At 46.1% G+C, this 18535-nt stretch overlaps 1 protein-coding gene across 34 annotated transcripts in view; it reads left to right on the forward strand.

Annotated features, from left to right (window-relative positions):
- The window catches only part of SYNGAP1 (synaptic Ras GTPase activating protein 1), a 291027-nt gene extending 273429 nt beyond the window's left edge, over positions 1–17598 (forward strand). For 21 of the 34 annotated variants that reach the window (XM_077286257.1, XM_077286282.1, XM_077286263.1 and 18 more), the window contains 3 exons: positions 8512–8593; positions 13359–13444; positions 14483–17598. In XM_077286257.1, coding sequence (XP_077142372.1) covers positions 8512–8593; positions 13359–13444; positions 14483–14623 — 309 coding nt within the window. In that variant the 3' untranslated portion in view covers positions 14624–17598. Of the gene's footprint in view, positions 1–8511; positions 8594–9794; positions 9884–13358; positions 13445–14482 lie in introns of all 34 variants that reach the window. The other 13 variants (XM_077286271.1, XM_077286272.1, XM_077286275.1 and 10 more) reach the window with 3 other exon arrangements.
- Positions 17599–18535: the final 937 nt, after the last annotated feature.

Below are 18535 nucleotides of genomic sequence, written 5' to 3' on the forward strand. Positions count from 1 at the left end.
CTCCAGAGTGTTGTAAAAGACTCATTAACAGTTATCGCAAATGCTTGACTTCAGTTGTTGCTGCTAAGGCTACTTTTACACTTGCCGTGTTTTTTGCGGCCCATTAATGCGGGCCTTTTTTGCGGGCCATATCGCCGCAAAATGGACCGCAAAAAGTATAGGGAAATAGAAGTATTGGGAAAGATGAAGTATTGGGAAATAAAAACGGCTTTCCGCAAAATCGGAAGTGATGGTGCACCGTTGCAATGGGGGCCGTGTCCATACGCTGTGAAAAAGATTGAGCAGGCTTGATCTTTTTTCACGACCGCAAATACGGCCTTTACGGCCATAGGGCACATGGAGCACCGTGGAATTTTTGCTGGCCGATTTTGCGACCCCATAGAAATCTATTGGGGCCGCAAAAATGGCCAGGAAAAACACAGTATGTGTAAAAAAAAAAAAAAAAGCCTAAGGGTGGCCTATCCAGTTATTAGGTTTAGGGGGCAATCACTTTTTCACACAGGGCCCTTTAGGTTTGGATTTATTTTTCCTTTAATAATAAAGACCTTCATTTAAAGGGTAAGTTCACACAGGACATTTTTGCTGTGTTTTTTTTTCAGCAGCAAACCCTGATCGTCTTGGCAGGAAAGAAGCTGCACCAAAAACGCAGGTTTAGGTGTGTTTTTTTCATGAGTTTTTTTTCTCTTTGTGCATGCCAATAAAGTTGAGTGCACACAGAGGAAAAAAACACTTCCTTTAGATAGATAGAATGAATGAATAGATAGATTGATAGAATAGATAGTTAGAATAGATACATTACCTGGGGTATCCTCTTCTCCAGCATTTTCCTATGGTGCAGAGGCTACCTCCGGTCAGGCAGTGAGGGAGCGCAGGCTCACTGACGTCACCGCTCGTTACTGACCCTGCGCCTCTATTCATTTCCCAGTTGATTACAGACGGGAGCAGTCGCATTAGCAGCGCTCCCAGAGCTTTATCTCCCCAGATACTGCGTGGGACACTCGGTATATTGGACTACGACGGATCAGGGAGTATACTTTTTGTTTATTATTTTATTTTTATTTCAGAAGATCGAGGGCTTCGCTTGGAATGGCAGAATAATAAAATGGTAAAACTGTGTGGTGTTTTATTTCATTAAAAGACTTTGTTCTGCATGTGTGTGTGTGTGTTTTTTTAACCCTTTAATTACTATGGGATTAGTACTGGATAGGTGTCTTATTGACACCTCTCCATTACTAAGCCGGCTTAACATCACCTTACAATAGGAAGGTCACATTAACCCCTCATTACCCAGCTTGCCACCGCTACAGGGCAAGTGGGAAGTCGGGCAAAGCTCCAGAATTAGCGCATCTATCTAATGCGCATTTTCTGGGTAGCTACGGCTGCTATTTTTAGGCTGGGGGGGCCTATATCCACGGCCCCTTACCAGCCTGAGAATATCTGGCCCCAGCTGTGAGCATTAGCAAGGCTGGTTGTCAAAAATGGGGGGGGGATCCCACGCCATTTTGTTTTTTTTATTATTATTATTTATAGCGCAGGAGCGGCAGATGAAAACTCCATCCGCCGCTCCTGTTCACACTGTAATTAGTGGCTGTAGGTGTCAGATGATGGGAGCAGTAGTCCCATCAGCTGACACCAGTGACCGGAGGTAAAGTTTACACCTCTGATCACAGCTGAGCGCTGTCTTCTGACAGCATGGGAACCGCGGCTCTCTGACCGGCGGGGAGGATTTCCCCACCAATCAGAAGAGGTGTTTGCCGTGCTGTCATGAACATGACAGCGTGTCAAACACTGTATTGTCGGACCCCCCCATTCAAGTGAATAGGGTTCAGGTCCACTGCTGGATGACAGGCTGCATGAACGCATCATGCAGCCTGCCATGTAGATGTAGCAGAGCTGAGTGTGACGTCCCATCCGGCTGTCCTTGACTTTTCTGCAGCAAATACACTGCAAGAAAAGTCAACCTGCGTATTTGCAGCATTTTTTCACCGTCCATTCAAGTCAATGGGTGGAAAACGCTGAAAAAATGCTGAAAGAAGTGACATGGCCTATGTCCAAAAAACGCAGCAAAGCACAAAATACTGATGACACAAAAAAACCAATGTGTGTGCATGAGATTTCTGAAATCTCATAGGCTTTGCGGGTACTGTAAAAAGCAGCTGAAAATTAGCATAAAAAAGGAGCAAAAAAACGCCATGTCTGAATTTACTAGTGATGAGCGAATATACTCGTTGTTAGGGTTGGCAGAACGCACCGAATATACATATTAGGTGAGATAGGTGCATTTGCAACCTGGGATCCACCGTGCAGGAAAGAACCTGCTGCTAATTAAGGCGATCAAGTAAATTAGAATAAACAAACTCTGTTACTTCACAGAGCCCGTAGTAAAGAGAACGCTGTGCCCTGTTTAGCTCACAGGGGACACAGCTACTGAGTAGAGCCGACAGTGGTCATGCAGTCCAAACCAACACGCAGCTCCTCTCCGGTGGAGCCGGAATTCTAATGGCTATTAGCCAGCCCTGAATTCACTCATAAGAAGCTCCTCGCCGGAGGTGCCAGCATTCTAGGGGCTTATTTCAGCCGGGTCCCTGACTGCACACACAAAACTCCTCGCCGGAGGTGCCAGCATTCTAGGGGCTTATTTCAGCCGGGTCCCTGACTGCACACACAAAACTCCTCGCCGGAGGTGCCAGCATTCTAGGGGCTTATTTCAGCCGGGTCCCTGACTGCACACACAAAACTCCTCGCCGGAGGTGCCAGCATTCTAGGGGCTTATTTCAGCCGGGTCCCTGACTGCATACACAAAACTCCTCGCCGGAGGTGCCAGCATTCTAGGGGCTTATTTCAGCCGGGTCCCTGACTGCATACACAAAACTCCTCGCCGGAGGTGCCAGCATTCTAGGGGCTTATTTCAGCCGGGTCCCTGACTGCATACACAAAACTCCTCGCCGGAGGTGCCAGCATTCTAGGGGCTTATTTCAGCCAGGTCCCTGACTGCACACACAAAACTCCTCGCCGGAGGTGCCAGCATTCTAGGGGCTTATTTCAGCCGGGTCCCTGACTGCATACACAAAACTCCTCGCCGGAGGTGCCAGCATTCTAGGGGCTTATTTCAGCCGGGTCCCTGACTGCATACACAAAACTCCTCGCCGGAGGTGCCAGCATTCTAGGGGCTTATTTCAGCCGGGTCCCTGACTGCATACACAAAACTCCTCGCCGGAGGTGCCAGCATTCTAGGGGCTTATTTCAGCCAGGTCCCTGACTGCATACACAAAACTCCTCGCCGGAGGTGCCAGCATTCTAGGGGCTTATTTCAGCCGGGTCCCTGACTGCATACACAAAACTCCTCGCCGGAGGTGCCAGCATTCTAGGGGCTTATTTCAGCCGGGTCCCTGACTGCATACACAAAACTCCTCGCCGGAGGTGCCAGCATTCTAGGGGCTTATTTCAGCCGGGTCCCTGACTGCACACACAAAACTCCTCGCCGGAGGTGCCAGCATTCTAGGGGCTTATTTCAGCCGGGTCCCTGACTGCATACACAAAACTCCTCGCCGGAGGTGCCAGCATTCTAGGGGCTTATTTCAGCCGGGTCCCTGACTGCATACACAAAACTCCTCGCCGGAGGTGCCAGCATTCTAGGGGCTTATTTCAGCCGGGTCACTGACCACACACATGACCACACTGGCGCTGAGCTCGTACATATTTGACACTAGCGCATGGCCGTGCGGTCATGAGAACCTTTTATAGCTGCAGCAACTTCAGGACCTTCCCAGAAGGACCAATGGAAGACTGCCACAGAACTTGATCAGGTACAAGACCTTCCTGGAGGACCATTGGAAGTTGCTGCAGTACCTGAGCATGTGACCCTTGATCTCCGTTGAGAGATCTTACCCTGGGCATGCTCAGTGTGTGCAAAGCAGGACTTAGTCCCAGAAAAGCCTGCTCGCCGCAAACCAGTGCAGGGTACAATAGCAGAGCCTGGAGAGGCAGCAGTAACCTTTTGCACAGTATCAGATTCAGTGAGAAGCTGGGACCGACATCTCCGCTGAGCAGGCTCCACTGCGGCTGATGCAGAATGGGAGACCGCAGCAGACACAGCTCGAGATTCCCCCTGTGCAGCGGTGGGAACTCGACTCCTAACACTCGTTACTCGAGATTTCTCGAGCACGCTCGGGGGTCATCTGAGTATTTTTTAGTGCTCGGAGATTTAGTTTTTCTTGCCGCAGCTGAATGATTTACATCTGTTAGCCAGCATAAGTACATGTGGGGATTCCCTAGCAAATCATTCAGCTGTTGCACTAAAAACTAAAACTCAGAGCACTAAAAAATACTCGGAGGTCAACCGAGCGTGCTCTAGAAATCTCGAGTAACGAGAATATTCGCTCATCACTAGAACTTACCCAAAAACTTCATTTTGTGATTACTTGTGTTATCTTTGTCTAATATTTACATTTGTTTGGTGATCTGAAACATTTAATTGTGACAAACATGCAAAAGAACAGGAAATAAGGAAGGGGGCAAACATTTTTTCACACAACGGTATGTGAGATATATAGATATATTGCACATTAATAACACAGGGATGAGAATTACAGACTCCTGGAGAGAAGTAGTGCTCCCCTTTATAATTACAGCAGATTATTGTACAATTGTATCACAGGATATAAAAGAATCTGGAATGTGGTCGACGTCTGGCTACTTTGTATCACGGGATTTGGGAATGGCCACAGTTACCGTATTATGGAAGGAAATTTCAACTTTTTTTGAGATTTAGTTTTTCTAGAATTCACTGTGTATTGAAAATAACTCTCTTGGTCAGAACAATTACAGCGATAGCAAACTTGTATCGTTTTTTTAATATCTTAATAGTTACAAAAAAATATGAAATTTGTTTTAAAAAAAATAAAAAGTTTTGTTTGCGCTTATTTCCCTGCGATGAAGCTGTGAAAAGACTTTTTTATTTTTTCGCCGGGTGATTCAAAATTTTATGTATTTTTTTTCTTCATTGTTACTTTATTTTTTCGTTTCCTTGGAGAACTTTAACCTGAAATACCATATATTGCACTGAATACAAGACGTGACATGGGAGTATTTGGAGCATGTTTTCTTATAATCCCTTTTATGGTCCTTCACCGTTTTTTTCTCTATCCACTATTTTCCCCTATTTAGCTCGATTTTCACGGCTCTGCAGTAATTTAGTTCTTATCACATTTTTCTCTGGTTTGGTATAATTCTGATGAAATTCTATTACGTTGATGATCCTTGCAGCAGTTTTATCTGATTCCAGAGAAAATATTGTGTTTTCTTTTCTTCCTTTGTAACGACAGAATCCACTATAACTTGTGCTCCGTTCTTCCGCCTGCTCCTCGCTTCTCCTCTCATCATGGAGATGGACACAATTTTCTGATCTTAATTTAAAAGGGAAATAAATGTTGGTGGTTCCTGCTTGACTGCACACGCTTATCTCCGCTGCGCGCTTCTCAGAAGTGGCTGTAACAGGAGAGGCCGGCGCTGACAACGGATTCATTTTCCTGCCACTTGCACATGGTGGATTACTCACTAGTATCCAGAGACAGTTATCAGGATCTGTGAACACAGTCTACACTGACGAGGCTGCGTCACCTCCAACCAGGGTATAAGAACGCCACAGTGGGGTCCAGAGTGGTCCTGGGAGACCTGAGGCATCCATACATCATATATAGTTACATTCATGGGGGAAAACGTGAATGTCTGTGCCTAGAGGTATCCAGGAAAGAAAGGAGAGGTTTGTGGATGGTTTCTGATCAATGATGAGATGTACCGTATTTTTCGGACTATAAGACGCACTTTTTTTCCCCAAAGTAGTGTGGTGGCAGCATGAGTCGGGCGATTCTGCGGCGGTCCCGCTCTGGCGCTGCAGGGCGATGATCACACTCTCTTCCCAGGCTGGTGTGGCAGTATTCGGTGGTGCTCTGTGGTGCGGGGGGATCCGCCGACATTTTGTGAAAGCCCGGAGCCCCCGCACTTCCATTGCTGCGATGGGTGGCCTCCGGGAAAATTGCTACCGGAAGCATTGCATGCGAAGATTGAGATCTCGGCGACGAGATCTCGACCCAAGATCTCGGGAGATGAGATCTCGGTGCCGAGATCTCAATCTGCGCATGCACCGCCCCCTGGTGGCCATTTTCTTGGAGACCACTGCATTGTAGCAATGGATGTGTGGGGTCTCCTGGCTTTCACAAAATGTCGGCGGAGCCCCCGCACCACCGAACCTGATGGGATTTTCCGGAGGCTACCACGTCACAGCCATGGATGTGCGTGAGCTCTGGGCTTTCAGAAAATGTAGAAGCCCCCGCATCATGAGCACCGCCGAACCTGCCATATCATCATATCATTGCCGGGCCACAGCAGGAACACCCCCTGTGACCACGCTCCACCAGCCCTGCCGATCTCCCCTTCCCCCGGTAAGCTGAATTCAAACTGTAAGACGGACCCACATTTGACACATTAATTTTTTTCCCCCTATTTTCCTTCTGAAAATTTGGGGTGCGTCTTACAGTACGAAAAATAAGGTATATCCCAGATTGTCAAATAAAATAGTGATTTATTCTATGTGTTTTAAAGTACAAAATACTTCTTCATCAGGAAAGACCACAGAGTAGAAGGTAGAGAAGTCCTGTGAAAACCAAAAAATATAAATGTGGATTTGTGTACTGGGAAAAATGCCATACAGAATGGTGCGTAGGAACCAGAGGCTCAATACCGCACTATAGGACCACTCATCTCAGTAGTACTCATTAGCATACTAGTACCAAACCATCACAATAGTACATTACTATATTAGTACCAAAAAAAGTCCTGCATCACCATACGAAGACCAATCAATAATACAAATACCGTATAGTAATACCAAACCATTATACTAGTACAACACCATAGCACCGCACTAGCACAATACTACACCCCAATGTCGCACTATCACACAAGTACCATTCTGGAACCAGACCCACTATGTTGCATCACACAACACATTTGCAACTACTACACATCGACTCCACACTCTCACACCAGATTAGTACTCCACTATACAAACCTCATCTTTACAGAACACCAGCACCACTCTGTGATCACCCTCGCTCCCCACCTGCACCAGAGAAGTACCACAGAGTCACACCACATTAGTAGTATACATTTGCACCGCACTATTGTGCTTTATAAGAAGTTTATAAAATTTGGTTCTACTAGATGTAATATCTGACTGCAAAACTAGACTGGATAGAGGTTGTTGAGATGTATACATTTATAATATACAGATAATTTGTTCTATGGAATTTGGGGTGCCCCTGTAAAAACTACTAGCATTGAGAGGCCTGCCGTATCTGACGGAGACCACCCACATGAAGCTGTCTACTGATCCGACTGAAATCCGTTTATTAGGCAATAATCTTCTAAAGTCTATAGGGACCTGCAGGCTGAGACTGTGCAGCGGCTCCTGTTATCCAAACTGTAATGGCATAAATAGTGGACTAATGTCAGCCACCAGTGGTGGTCATGTAGCTCTTAACTGTATGCTCTATGTAGCTCCTGATTGTAGGCTCCATGTAGCTCCTGACTGTGGGCTCCATGTAGCTCCTGACTGTGGGCTCCATGTAGCTCCTGACTGTGGGCTCCATGTAGCTCCTAACTGTAGGCTCCATGTAGCTCCTGACCGTGGGCTCCATGTAGCTCCTGACCATGAGCACCATGTAGCTCCTGACTGTGGGCTCCATGTAGCTTCTGACTGTGGGCTCCATGTAGCTCCTGACTGTGGGCTCCATGTAGCTCCTGACTGTGGGCTCCATGTAGCTCCTGACTGTAGGCTTCATGTAGCTCCTGACTGTGGGTTCCATGTAGCTCCTGACTGTAGGCTCCGTGTAGCTCCTGACTGTGGGCTCCATGTAGCTCCTGACCATGAGCTCCATGTAGCTCCTGACTGGTGGGCTTCATGTAGCTCCTGACTGTGGGCTCCATGTAGCTCCTGTCCGTGCGCTTCATGTAGCTCCTGACAGTGGGTTCCATCTAGCTCCTGAATGTCGGCTCCATGTAGCTCCTGACTGTGGGCTCCTTGTAGCTCCTGACTGTGGGCTACATGTAGCTCCTGACCGTGGGCTCCATGTAGCTCCTGACTGTGGGCTACAGAGAGGCTGACGATCAGTGCCTACATTTACAGACATTTACTATTACCTAATTACATATTACACACATGTTCCTCTGGGTATTCTGTGATCTTCTCAAGGTGGTGTCACTCGGGGATGACTTTGGTTTTTTTTGGGTTACATCTAGACCCATAGTGATTATTGAACAAAGAGGTAACACTCGACTGCTCTCCATAGAAATTAATGTTCACATTTCTTATTACATGAATACGCTATATTATTTATGTAATGCTCAGAAATCTCCTCATGTGACACCAGCCTTAGACTACTGGGAAGGTTCCAAGTATCTTGTCCATGTGGATTTGGTGCTTTCAGCAGCCATATTTATTTTTCCCCCCAGGTTGATGCTGGTGGAGGAGGAGATCCGGAAGGACCACACGCAAGAACCAATCGATATGAAGAGGAGACTTATCGAGGCTCAGGTGGAAATTACAATGTCATTGTGCCTTTGTGTGTGACATCACCATCACACCCTGTCCTGTCTGTCATCTGGGGAAAGAGAAGGGCGGGCAACAAAAAGCTGAGGGAAGGTGAAGCAAGATTTGGAGAGTTACAGTATGGTGTGCAATGACCAAATCTTCAGCTTTAAAGGAAAAGTACAAGAACCTGAGAACAGATGCCAATAATATAATATTAACGGGGACCTCATATAATGGGATTGTCTCATCGTCCCCAGGTGACAGTATATTAATGAGTGTTAAGCCGGCCATACATGCTGGTCGGAAGTGCTCGATATCACACACACAGATTCTCTGACATGCTGGAAAATCTCTGTGCGATGACCCTATCCTCTGCTTTACTTCTAGAGAAGGGAGGATTGGGTCCACATGCGCTAGAGGTGCCCATGAGGCCTGACAACTGGCAGAACCTACCTGGCCATGCGTGCCCACCTTCATTATATATCTTTCTTCTGATAGAAATATATTGAAGATGTTTTGTATATTCTTACTGAAAAATGTTGTGCAAATGTATCAAGAGTAATAGGAAGGAGAGAGGAACTTGTCCTGTGGCAGGAAAGACAGGAGAAGGTCACTGTTTCTGCCCACGTTGCCTTTTGTTGCTAAGCTTCAGGTGCGGTTTGGACAAACCCTTGCTGTACCAGAGACCTTCCGCTGCCAAGACCTACCTGCGATCAGCTGAAGTTGCTGGGGGAGGCAGTGCTGAGTCTTCAGTTGTGCTGGGCTAAAAAAAAAATGGAGGCATTCCTAACTAGTGCATTTACGGCATGACCATAGAGTGTGCCACAAATGACTGATAGGTGCACGACCCTCACCCAGTGTAAGGACTGGTGTCCCGTCAGCCTCATTATTGGATGAATCCGCCTTGTTTGACTCTAACTCCCATAGACAAGTGTGGCCAATGCTTCGATAATTTTAATGAGAATATTGACCACTGCAAGCTGCCTTAGACCACCAAAAGAGACTATCCATTTTCCCCATAGGAGCAGATCCCAGAGGTGGGATTGGTACTAAGGCCATAAACAGCCAAAATGGGAATACAGCTTTAAGATTTACATAAAAGTATAAAAGCCCACACAATGCAAAGAAAGAGAAGTGGAAGAGGGAGGAGAGGAGGATTGCCAATATGAAGAATTATTACCATTATTATCCTTTATTTATATAGCGCCAACATATCCCACAGCGCAGTAGTGCCTCACGCTGGGAAGGGAAAGTGCGCAGGTTTAAGATTAATGAAGAAGACAGTAAGGGATGGTAAGAAGGGCGAATTTCATTATATCACCTGTCTCCTGTCTGATTCACTTCATGATCACCCCGTCCGATAGCGGAAATGACACGCGAACACTCATAGATAGGAATTCATAGCTTGTTCAGCCATAAGCTGCCGGAACCATGTAAAGAAATAATCATCTATAATATCAACGTCTTATCGAGAGCAGCTCCACTTATTGCTGGAAACCTCAGTACGGCCTGTGCCCCAATCATGACTACGCGGATTTACAAAGTGACAACCAGTCTTCTCTTGGACACTGATAAGGGTTGTCACACTTCCTCACCGAAGAAAGGGTAATGTAGGCCTTTTAGTCCCGGACGAATTGCTGTGCCAAAAAATTTAAGTAAGGCAATCATTTTCCTTGCCTTCTATTATATATATCAATTACAACAGTAACTAGTCATCCTGTTGGTGGATCTGCTTTTTGCCAGGTTGATACTATAAGATTGCATGGTTTGGGCAGCATAAAGGGTAACTCCACCCTAATATTCACTGTAAATGTACAGTAAATGAGTCTATAAAGCCACAGAGCAGCCTCAGAAGGCAGAAACTAAACACTTGTTATCCACTGAGTGGGTAAATTGGCAATGAATGGATCGCACCCGTGGCTGATCGAGAAGCGTTGGTCTCCTGCTGATCTCCAGGATCCATCACAAACCTGAGCACTTCTGCTCATCAGACCTTAGTGAATATTACTGCTTGGATGGAGTTATCGTTTAACATTTGGACATTAACCAGTAATTGCATATTTGCTTTTTAACATGTGAAACAAGAACCCAGGGCTAAAAAGTCGAGCAGTTGTTCCAATGAAACGTGGAATAAGCTGCACTGGGGGCTAAATGTGAAGTAAAGTTCTCCTAAAAGGCCTGAAAAACATGGCCGAAAGTATGAGACATAGCTCCATCTCAAAAGTGAACTCAATACTTGCATGACACCTCCCAGGTATGGATGGGCCATGACAAGGTTGGACTCTTTCGAGGATCTGAGAAGCTTCCATATTGTGATTTGGCTTCAAGACTAAGGGTACCGTCACACAGTGCCATTTTCATCGCTACGGCACGATCCGTGACGTCGCAGCGTCGTATGATTATCGCTCCAGCATCGTAGACTGCGGTCACACGTTGCAATACACGGCGCTGGAGCGATGCCGAAGTCCCCGGGTAACCAGGGTAAACATTGGGTTACTAAGCGCAGGGCCGCGCTTAGTAACCCGATGTTTACCCTGGTTACCAGCGTAAACGTAAAAAAAACAAACAGTACATACTCACATTCCGGTGTCTGTCCTCCGGCGTTCTGCTTCTCTGCACTGTGTAAGCACCATAGCCGGAAAGCAGAGCGGTGACGTCACCGCTGTGCTCGCTTTCCGGCCGGCAGGCGCTCACAGTGCAGAGAAGCTGAGACGCCGGAGGACAGACACCAGAATGTGAGTATGTACTGTTTGTTTTTTTTACGTTTACGCTGGTAACCAGGGTAAACATCGGGTTACTAAGCGCGGCCCTGCGCTTAGTTACCCGATGTTTACCCTGGTTACAAGCGAACACATCGCTGGATCGCTGTCACACACAACGATCCAGCGATGTCAGCGGGTGATCAAGCGACGAAAGAAAGTTCCAAACGATCTGCTACGACGTACGATTCTCAGCGTGATGTCTGATCGCAGTAGCGTGTCAGACACAACGATATCGTATGGATATCGCTAGAACGTCACGAATCGTGCCGTCGTAGCGATGAAAATGGCACTGTGTGACGGTACCCTAAAACTTTTTGTATGCCTAAGATACAGGGGAAACCTGTCAGGAGATTTGGGGGTCACAAATTCAATCACAGCGCCGACTATGGGAGGAATAGACTATTTCAGACATACCTTCCTGGCAGCGAGGGTGGTCTGATTCTCTGACATGCACCGATTCCTCATCTAGTGGCACCTCCATGGCCCAGACGGATGTCTATTCAGCTCTGATCCATCATTGCTGTGGTAGAGAAGTATTGCCCATGCATCTCTGCTCATGCACAGTACTTTTGTATGATGTATGGCATATGCACAGCAGATCAGCGATGCCTCTGCCTACAGAAGGGCGAGTATTGCGCATGGAACGAGGAGACACATGACGTTAGTGCAGGATTTCAATGCCAGTGGAGTAGCGGAAATTATCAAACCCATAGTGCATAGTGGTGCAATTAGGTGATGAATAATGCAGAGAATTGGGGCTCTTCCCAGAACTTGTCAGACCACCCTCCGTGCATTGGAGACCTCATATGCGTAAGGCGTTAAGATTGAGTTCCTCAGCGATACCATCTATTTGTGGCCAGGAAGCTGCAGTCTGATCGTCTACTACCACCATGCTCACTGCTGTGATTGGTTTTGTGGCCCTGAGCTCCTGACAGTCTCCATTTAAAGCTGAACTGTACTCGTGTAGTTCATGTACATTAGGTATCTATAAAATGCGTGTACGCCGGGGAGACACTTGACATCATGTCACGGTGACCGCCATTCAATTTACAGGAAATTCTCTTTCTAATGCTGTTTACAGGAAGTATAATGACATGACGCAGGAGATGTATGATGTTACGGAATTATTTATGCTCTGTGTGTATTCAACATAGAAATGGCAACTTAATCACACGTTTTAGTTTTCAGGGCTACAACGACCATCCAAAGCCACATCTATAGCCGTGGTCCCTGATTTCTGTTTCTCCAGCATATCCTGGAAGCCTGCTAAACTACAACTCCTAGCTGCAGGTTGTTACAGCATGATAGGGGTTGTAGTTTAGTCACCGTCTGAGAACCGCAGGTTGTAGACAAGAGAACGAATAGTCCTTATAGTGATTAATAGGTGAACAGATAGAGGAACTGGAGAAATCTGGTAAAATGTTTTCTCATATCTGACTTTAGATTTCTAGGTAATGTTAGCTCTATATTACCATCTTCCTCACCTGGGAACTGATATGAATGAACATCATGTATTTTCCAATATGACGTAAAGGTATAGCCCATTGCCAGGAGGACTCCATCATTTACAATTCCTGCTCCCTTAAAGGGGTTGTCCACATTGGATTGACTTTTCCCATATTATATCTCCCCCAAATAGCAACTATTAGCATTTCTGGGCACCCATGGGCCATCAAGGTAATGGGGAGAAGCCAAGCCTTGGATCCCCGCTGGGCTCAATATACAGGGTTCCTATCCCTATACCACACCCATATATCTTAATAGGACACATATAGGACAGACAACCCCTTTAAAGCACACCTTCACCCAAAAATTTACAAATTGGTATTAGATTAACCAGTTGTAAGCTAAACTTCCCAATATCTCCCCCAAGTCATATTAACAAAGTAATGGCTCTACAGGATGAAGGAGCGGAAAATTGATGTGTGTTTTTAACCCTGGAAAGTCATTATTTTGTTAGTCAGGGAAAGACATTGATTAGTGACAACCTGCCTCCCTCATATCAGTTCTGCAGGCACCAGGACAGTTTAAGGAGCTCTCGAGTGTGATGACCCTGCAAACAGCAGCCAATACCTCTGCCTCCTCGACTCCTGTGAGTATGACTTGGGGGAAGGTGTTGGGATTGACATCTGAACTGTCAGGTTTGTCTGGAGGTGTGCTTTAAACTGCAAAATTCAATCCCTTCCTTGCCAACGATGAGTTCAGGTCAGGTAAGCTGCCCGTGAATATGTCCACGTGTCTACTGGCTCTGCCTTAGTTAGGGGGGTGATCAAGGACTGGGAAATGGAGAAGCCACAGAATCCTATCCTGCTTCTCTCTTATTGAGCAATGCCACCATAGAAGATGATAACCAGTCAAGCAGCTCGGAAATGATGGGATATGTGGAATACAAGTATACAGGCCTACATTTGTCCATACAGAGTAGCCTGATCCAGAAAGGTCAACAAAATAGCTCCCCTCCAGAAGGAAGAAAAAGGTCTGACAGTAGCCAAGCCAGACGCCCATCTATACACAGTGCTGTTTCGGGGGTCCTGCCTCTAAAAGGTAGCTCATGGATAGAGGCCTTTGATGCATCAGTCCAGTAAAGTCCTCTGTACTAATGAGGAGCAAGAACCTCCAAAACAACAGTCCACAGAAGGATGTCTGATGTGAGATTTCTTCTTCTAAAGTGGAGCTCATTTGCATACTTTTCCCATGGAGCATTGCCTGGAAATATATCTCCATACACCGGAAGGGTGGGTCTCTTAAATGAGAATCAGTAGTAATATTATCCTGCACACTCCTCACCCACAAGATCAGACCTCTACCCTGCGCCCCCTGCTGTATATACATGTATTGTAGTCTGCAAAGAACATCCCTGTATGTTACTTCTCTGTGTCACGTGCAATGCTTTTCTGGTTGGTCACATTTCTTTCAGGAATCAATAGATGGGGGACGTAAGGTCGCGGAGTTTAATGATACGATAATGTTCGTCGTTCACTGCTATATAGTGCAGGACGTCTAATGCTTGTATGTGCGTGGTTGTAGGTGACCGCCATGTGTCTATATGTGACATCTACATGTGTACATTGTCAGTAGTGCCTTTCTGTTACATCTGTAAGTAAGCTCTCTCTCCCCTCTACCTCAACAGGAGAAGAAGTTTCCCTCCGTGGGTTCAGCAGACCCGCGTCTGAGGCTGGCGACTCCATGGAATGGGGCCCTTCCACCTCTGCCTCCTCGACTCCAAATCACAGAAAATGGAGACTTTCTAAACTCAAGTGACCATCACTAACGGAGCTGAGGGGTCCATCCAGGAGCCTGGAGGGAGGAAGGGGGACTGGGATTCCCCCACTGTGGCATCTGTCCAGAGGCCTGAGGGGGATGGGGCAGGGAACCCCCTTTCCTCCCTGACTCGGAAACCCTCCCTCTGTGCCGTCCAGACCTGCAGCAGACAATCTGTGTGACCCCGGACACACGTGGGAAGTGGAGAGGAGAGAGAAGGGGATATCGCACTGAACTTATCCTAAGACCCTGACCATATGAACCTGTCCTAAATCTTTGTTCACCTTGGACTCCTTAACCTATCAGTTTCTCTACCCCTCCACTAAACTTGTCCACTTTCATTACTCCTTCAAGTGCTCCGTTATCCACCTCCCCCCCACCCAAAACTTTCTGTCTCAGGTCTGAGGCCCTGGGATTCGCACTGACAGATCTGCACTGTAGGGGATACGTCCCCAACCATTACTCCAGTCTACATCCTCTCATACCCCTGCCCGAGCCCCTCACATACCTCTGCTCATCCCTCATCTGCCCATCACCATTTGTGTCCTTCACCCCTCAATCCCTCTGTTCTGTGCGAAACAACCTAAAACTCCCTCAGCCGACCAGCGGAGGTGACTCCTGTTATGTGGGAACGGTGTGTCAGATCAGGAGACCATAGTGAGGGCCACACAACCATGTCCAATAAAGGCCGTGTGGATGGAGGTCATGATGGAGGATTCAGGGTTGGCATAGGGAGGTGAAGGATCAGAGGTCAAGAGAATTGAGGATTGGAGAAAGCCAAAAAAAAAAAATTTACGAAAATAGAATAGCTAGAAACAAGAGGATCTCCCGGGGGATGGACTCTTGTACCTGGTTCCACAGGACATAGTGCATTTACCTCCTATTCTGGGCAGCTGTTCTGGGAGACTAGAAATAATTTATTATTATGAATATTAGTATTGAACTTTATTTATTGCTCGAAATCTGTCAGTCTGCGCGGAGCCAAAACCAGTGACCCGAGTCTCCAGCCCCAAAGAGCTTACAACCCTAACTCCACTTCCTGTGACACAGGGAGTTTATAAATAACTTGGCCTCAAAGGTCGCATGGAACTTGCGTTTGGATGGGGAGGGAGGTGGGAATGGCGTTAGTTTCACCCATATCAGAGGTTGGTGCCATAATACTTGCAGGGCCCCTCTTCACCTTGGTGACAGGAGCAGCCGGGCCTGAAATGAATGTGTCAGTAAAGATAATTTTGATTGTACTTGGTTCTTTTTGACGTTCTGTGTAAATATAAAACATTTAAAGAAAAAAAAAAGAGAATTCAGAGTCGTTCTGTGAGTCCAGAGCTCAGACAGCCACTGATTTCTGTTATTTATTATATTTATATAATTACCGAACAAGACAAAAGGTGCTGATGTCCATTGTCTGCTCAACATGTCACTATCGCCCCTCGGACAGTCACATCTCACCACAGAGATCTCCAGAGGCGACCACCACTAACGGTCATTGTTTTCATTAAAGAAGCCAGGAACGCACTTGTGTGGATGAATGCAGAATCCTCTATTAACCAAAGTGATTCATACTGACGTTCTGTGTATCGGAGATTGGACAAGGTCTTAGAAGGGAAGTAGAATGTTCCTCATAGTACAAAGAACTGGCAACACAAAGGCTTCACCTGGAGGACCCCGACTATATGACCTCACATTTTTACCTCTAAGTTATGCCTTTCCCCAATATGGATGAGAAGCCTTCGTACTCTGGGTGCTTCCATCCATCTCTTGGAATCTTGTAGACTTCCAAATATTGTGGACAAGTCCCATACCAAAAGTGGGGAGTTACACAACTGATTGAAATCCAACATAGCCTAAGATCATATATCAGACAGTAGGAGCCACCCACCTCCTTTTATTATAATTGAGCACCAATAACTACGAGATCGATAGTAGGAGCGCTACTGCAGAACATACATTATTAGGACGCTAATGGTGGTCGTGTACATTAGTCTAATATTAATCAAAACATTAATTTTAGATGAAGAATGAGGCGCCAACATCATCTAGAATGAAGGTGGCCATGTTTATAATTTTCAACCAATGGTCATTAGCTCACGAAAAAGCCTTCCGTAAAAGAACATTCCCCAGAAAGATTGTTCATCCTTCACCTGATGTCATTGAATATTTGGCCAGTATGAACACCTGTAACTGCAAGTACAGACTAAACCCTGTATAGCTGCATCAGGTAATGGCTCCATCAGCGTTTGTCCATCCTACTTATGTCTCGTGTGTATGGCCAGCCTATATAATGCTTCATCAAACACCTTTACTTTACGATTTGCTCCAAGCTCAGCTCATGTCCCAAACTTCCAGTATGAAGTGGGACTGTCCACCTTCTACTTTACCTAATAAAAAAATAATAAAAATTGGCAAAGGAAATTATCCCCCTTTAGTTATATTTGGTCCCAAATACATTGACTTGTCATTGGCCCATCTTAGGCAACGTCTTAGGCTGGGACTCTGAAAGTTCTTCTGGACACTGCAGAGGTTTCATTCTACTTCCCTTCGCTGATCAGAGCATATATGCAGTTGATTGTTATTTAGTGCCTGTTTGTGATTGATATTTCGATCTCGGTCGATTGCGCCTTGATCTTTTGTAATAATCCTGATATGCGGCCGAGCAGGATCTGATTGACAACTTCTAGATGCTACTATTTAATGATGGTTCCTGTTTGCAATGTGTTTTCTAAACTCTGATATCCGTTATTTTCCTCCAGCGACGCATTGCTACTGTAGGTCCCTCTGTCGAGATCCGAGGTCAAGCACAATGACTGCCCCCCCTTCCCCCGCAGGAACTATGCTTGACCACAAATAAACATATATCCAGGTGGCTGCATATCAAAATCCAATGGTGACAGGAGTAGCTACACATTATCTGAAGGTGACTAAGCCGAACTTATTTTTGGGTGTATACTTTTTAAAACAAATAAAATAAAAAGTTAAATATGTAAATGAATTGTGAAAGTGTTTTTCCCCTCCGTGAGGATGGGGTCTGACTTGCTTCCAAACTCTATATAAAACGGCAATCTCCGTGCAGCGCAGACATGCTGGGAGTTGTAGTTGTATCACAGCTGGAGCTAATGGTTGGAGACCACACACTTACTGTATCTGTTAGAAATCGCATGATCTTTACTTGACTTGTACTAATTACATCACGTTTTCTTCTCCATTCATATCTAGAGCTAAATTTGGCAATTTTGCGTTACCAGAGAGCAGTGCATTGTGGATCCACGTGGCCATAATGCGCTGAAATCCACCGGCCTCACTTTCATCAGATGTGGAAGTCATTATTATGGTTTTATATATTTATTACCATTAAATAATGAGAAAATCTGTAACCTTCTATTCCATACATCTGGCAGGATCTCTGCCTGCTACAAGTGAATAGAAACTTCAGTCTGGAGACATGGGGAGGGTAGAGGGTCAGCTGTCACCCAGGTCCGCTAGCGGAAACTGCATGGACAAGGGATCTCACCGAACGCCAGCTCTCTTTTTACCATGGGTGTAACACTACTCAAACAACACACAGTGTGGGTAAAACAGTGCGGCAATGCTTTATTGAATGACAAAACAGGAAAACAACACAACAGTCCCAGCAAAATACCCAAGATGGTGCAAAATTACAGAGTCTCACCCTTCCGCTGAATGGCTGTGATAAGAGCAGCTGAGACTTCAGAGGTTTTAGGGCCCACTACCCCACCTGTGGCACGCCACACAGAGAGGATGTAACAACAAGGGAGATGACTGACAGTTGTCCAGAGGGTCACAACCTGGCTTCTCTGACTGGTGGGGCCAAATCCTGACTACCCCAAACATATCCATGGGTTCAGTGATTGTTAATGGAGCAAATCGGTATTCTTTCAGCCAGGGCTGTGGTCCCCTAAGCTGA

This window comes from Ranitomeya variabilis, chromosome 2 (assembly GCF_051348905.1).
Source record: "Ranitomeya variabilis isolate aRanVar5 chromosome 2, aRanVar5.hap1, whole genome shotgun sequence".
NCBI classification, from domain to species: Eukaryota; Metazoa; Chordata; class Amphibia; order Anura; family Dendrobatidae; genus Ranitomeya; species Ranitomeya variabilis.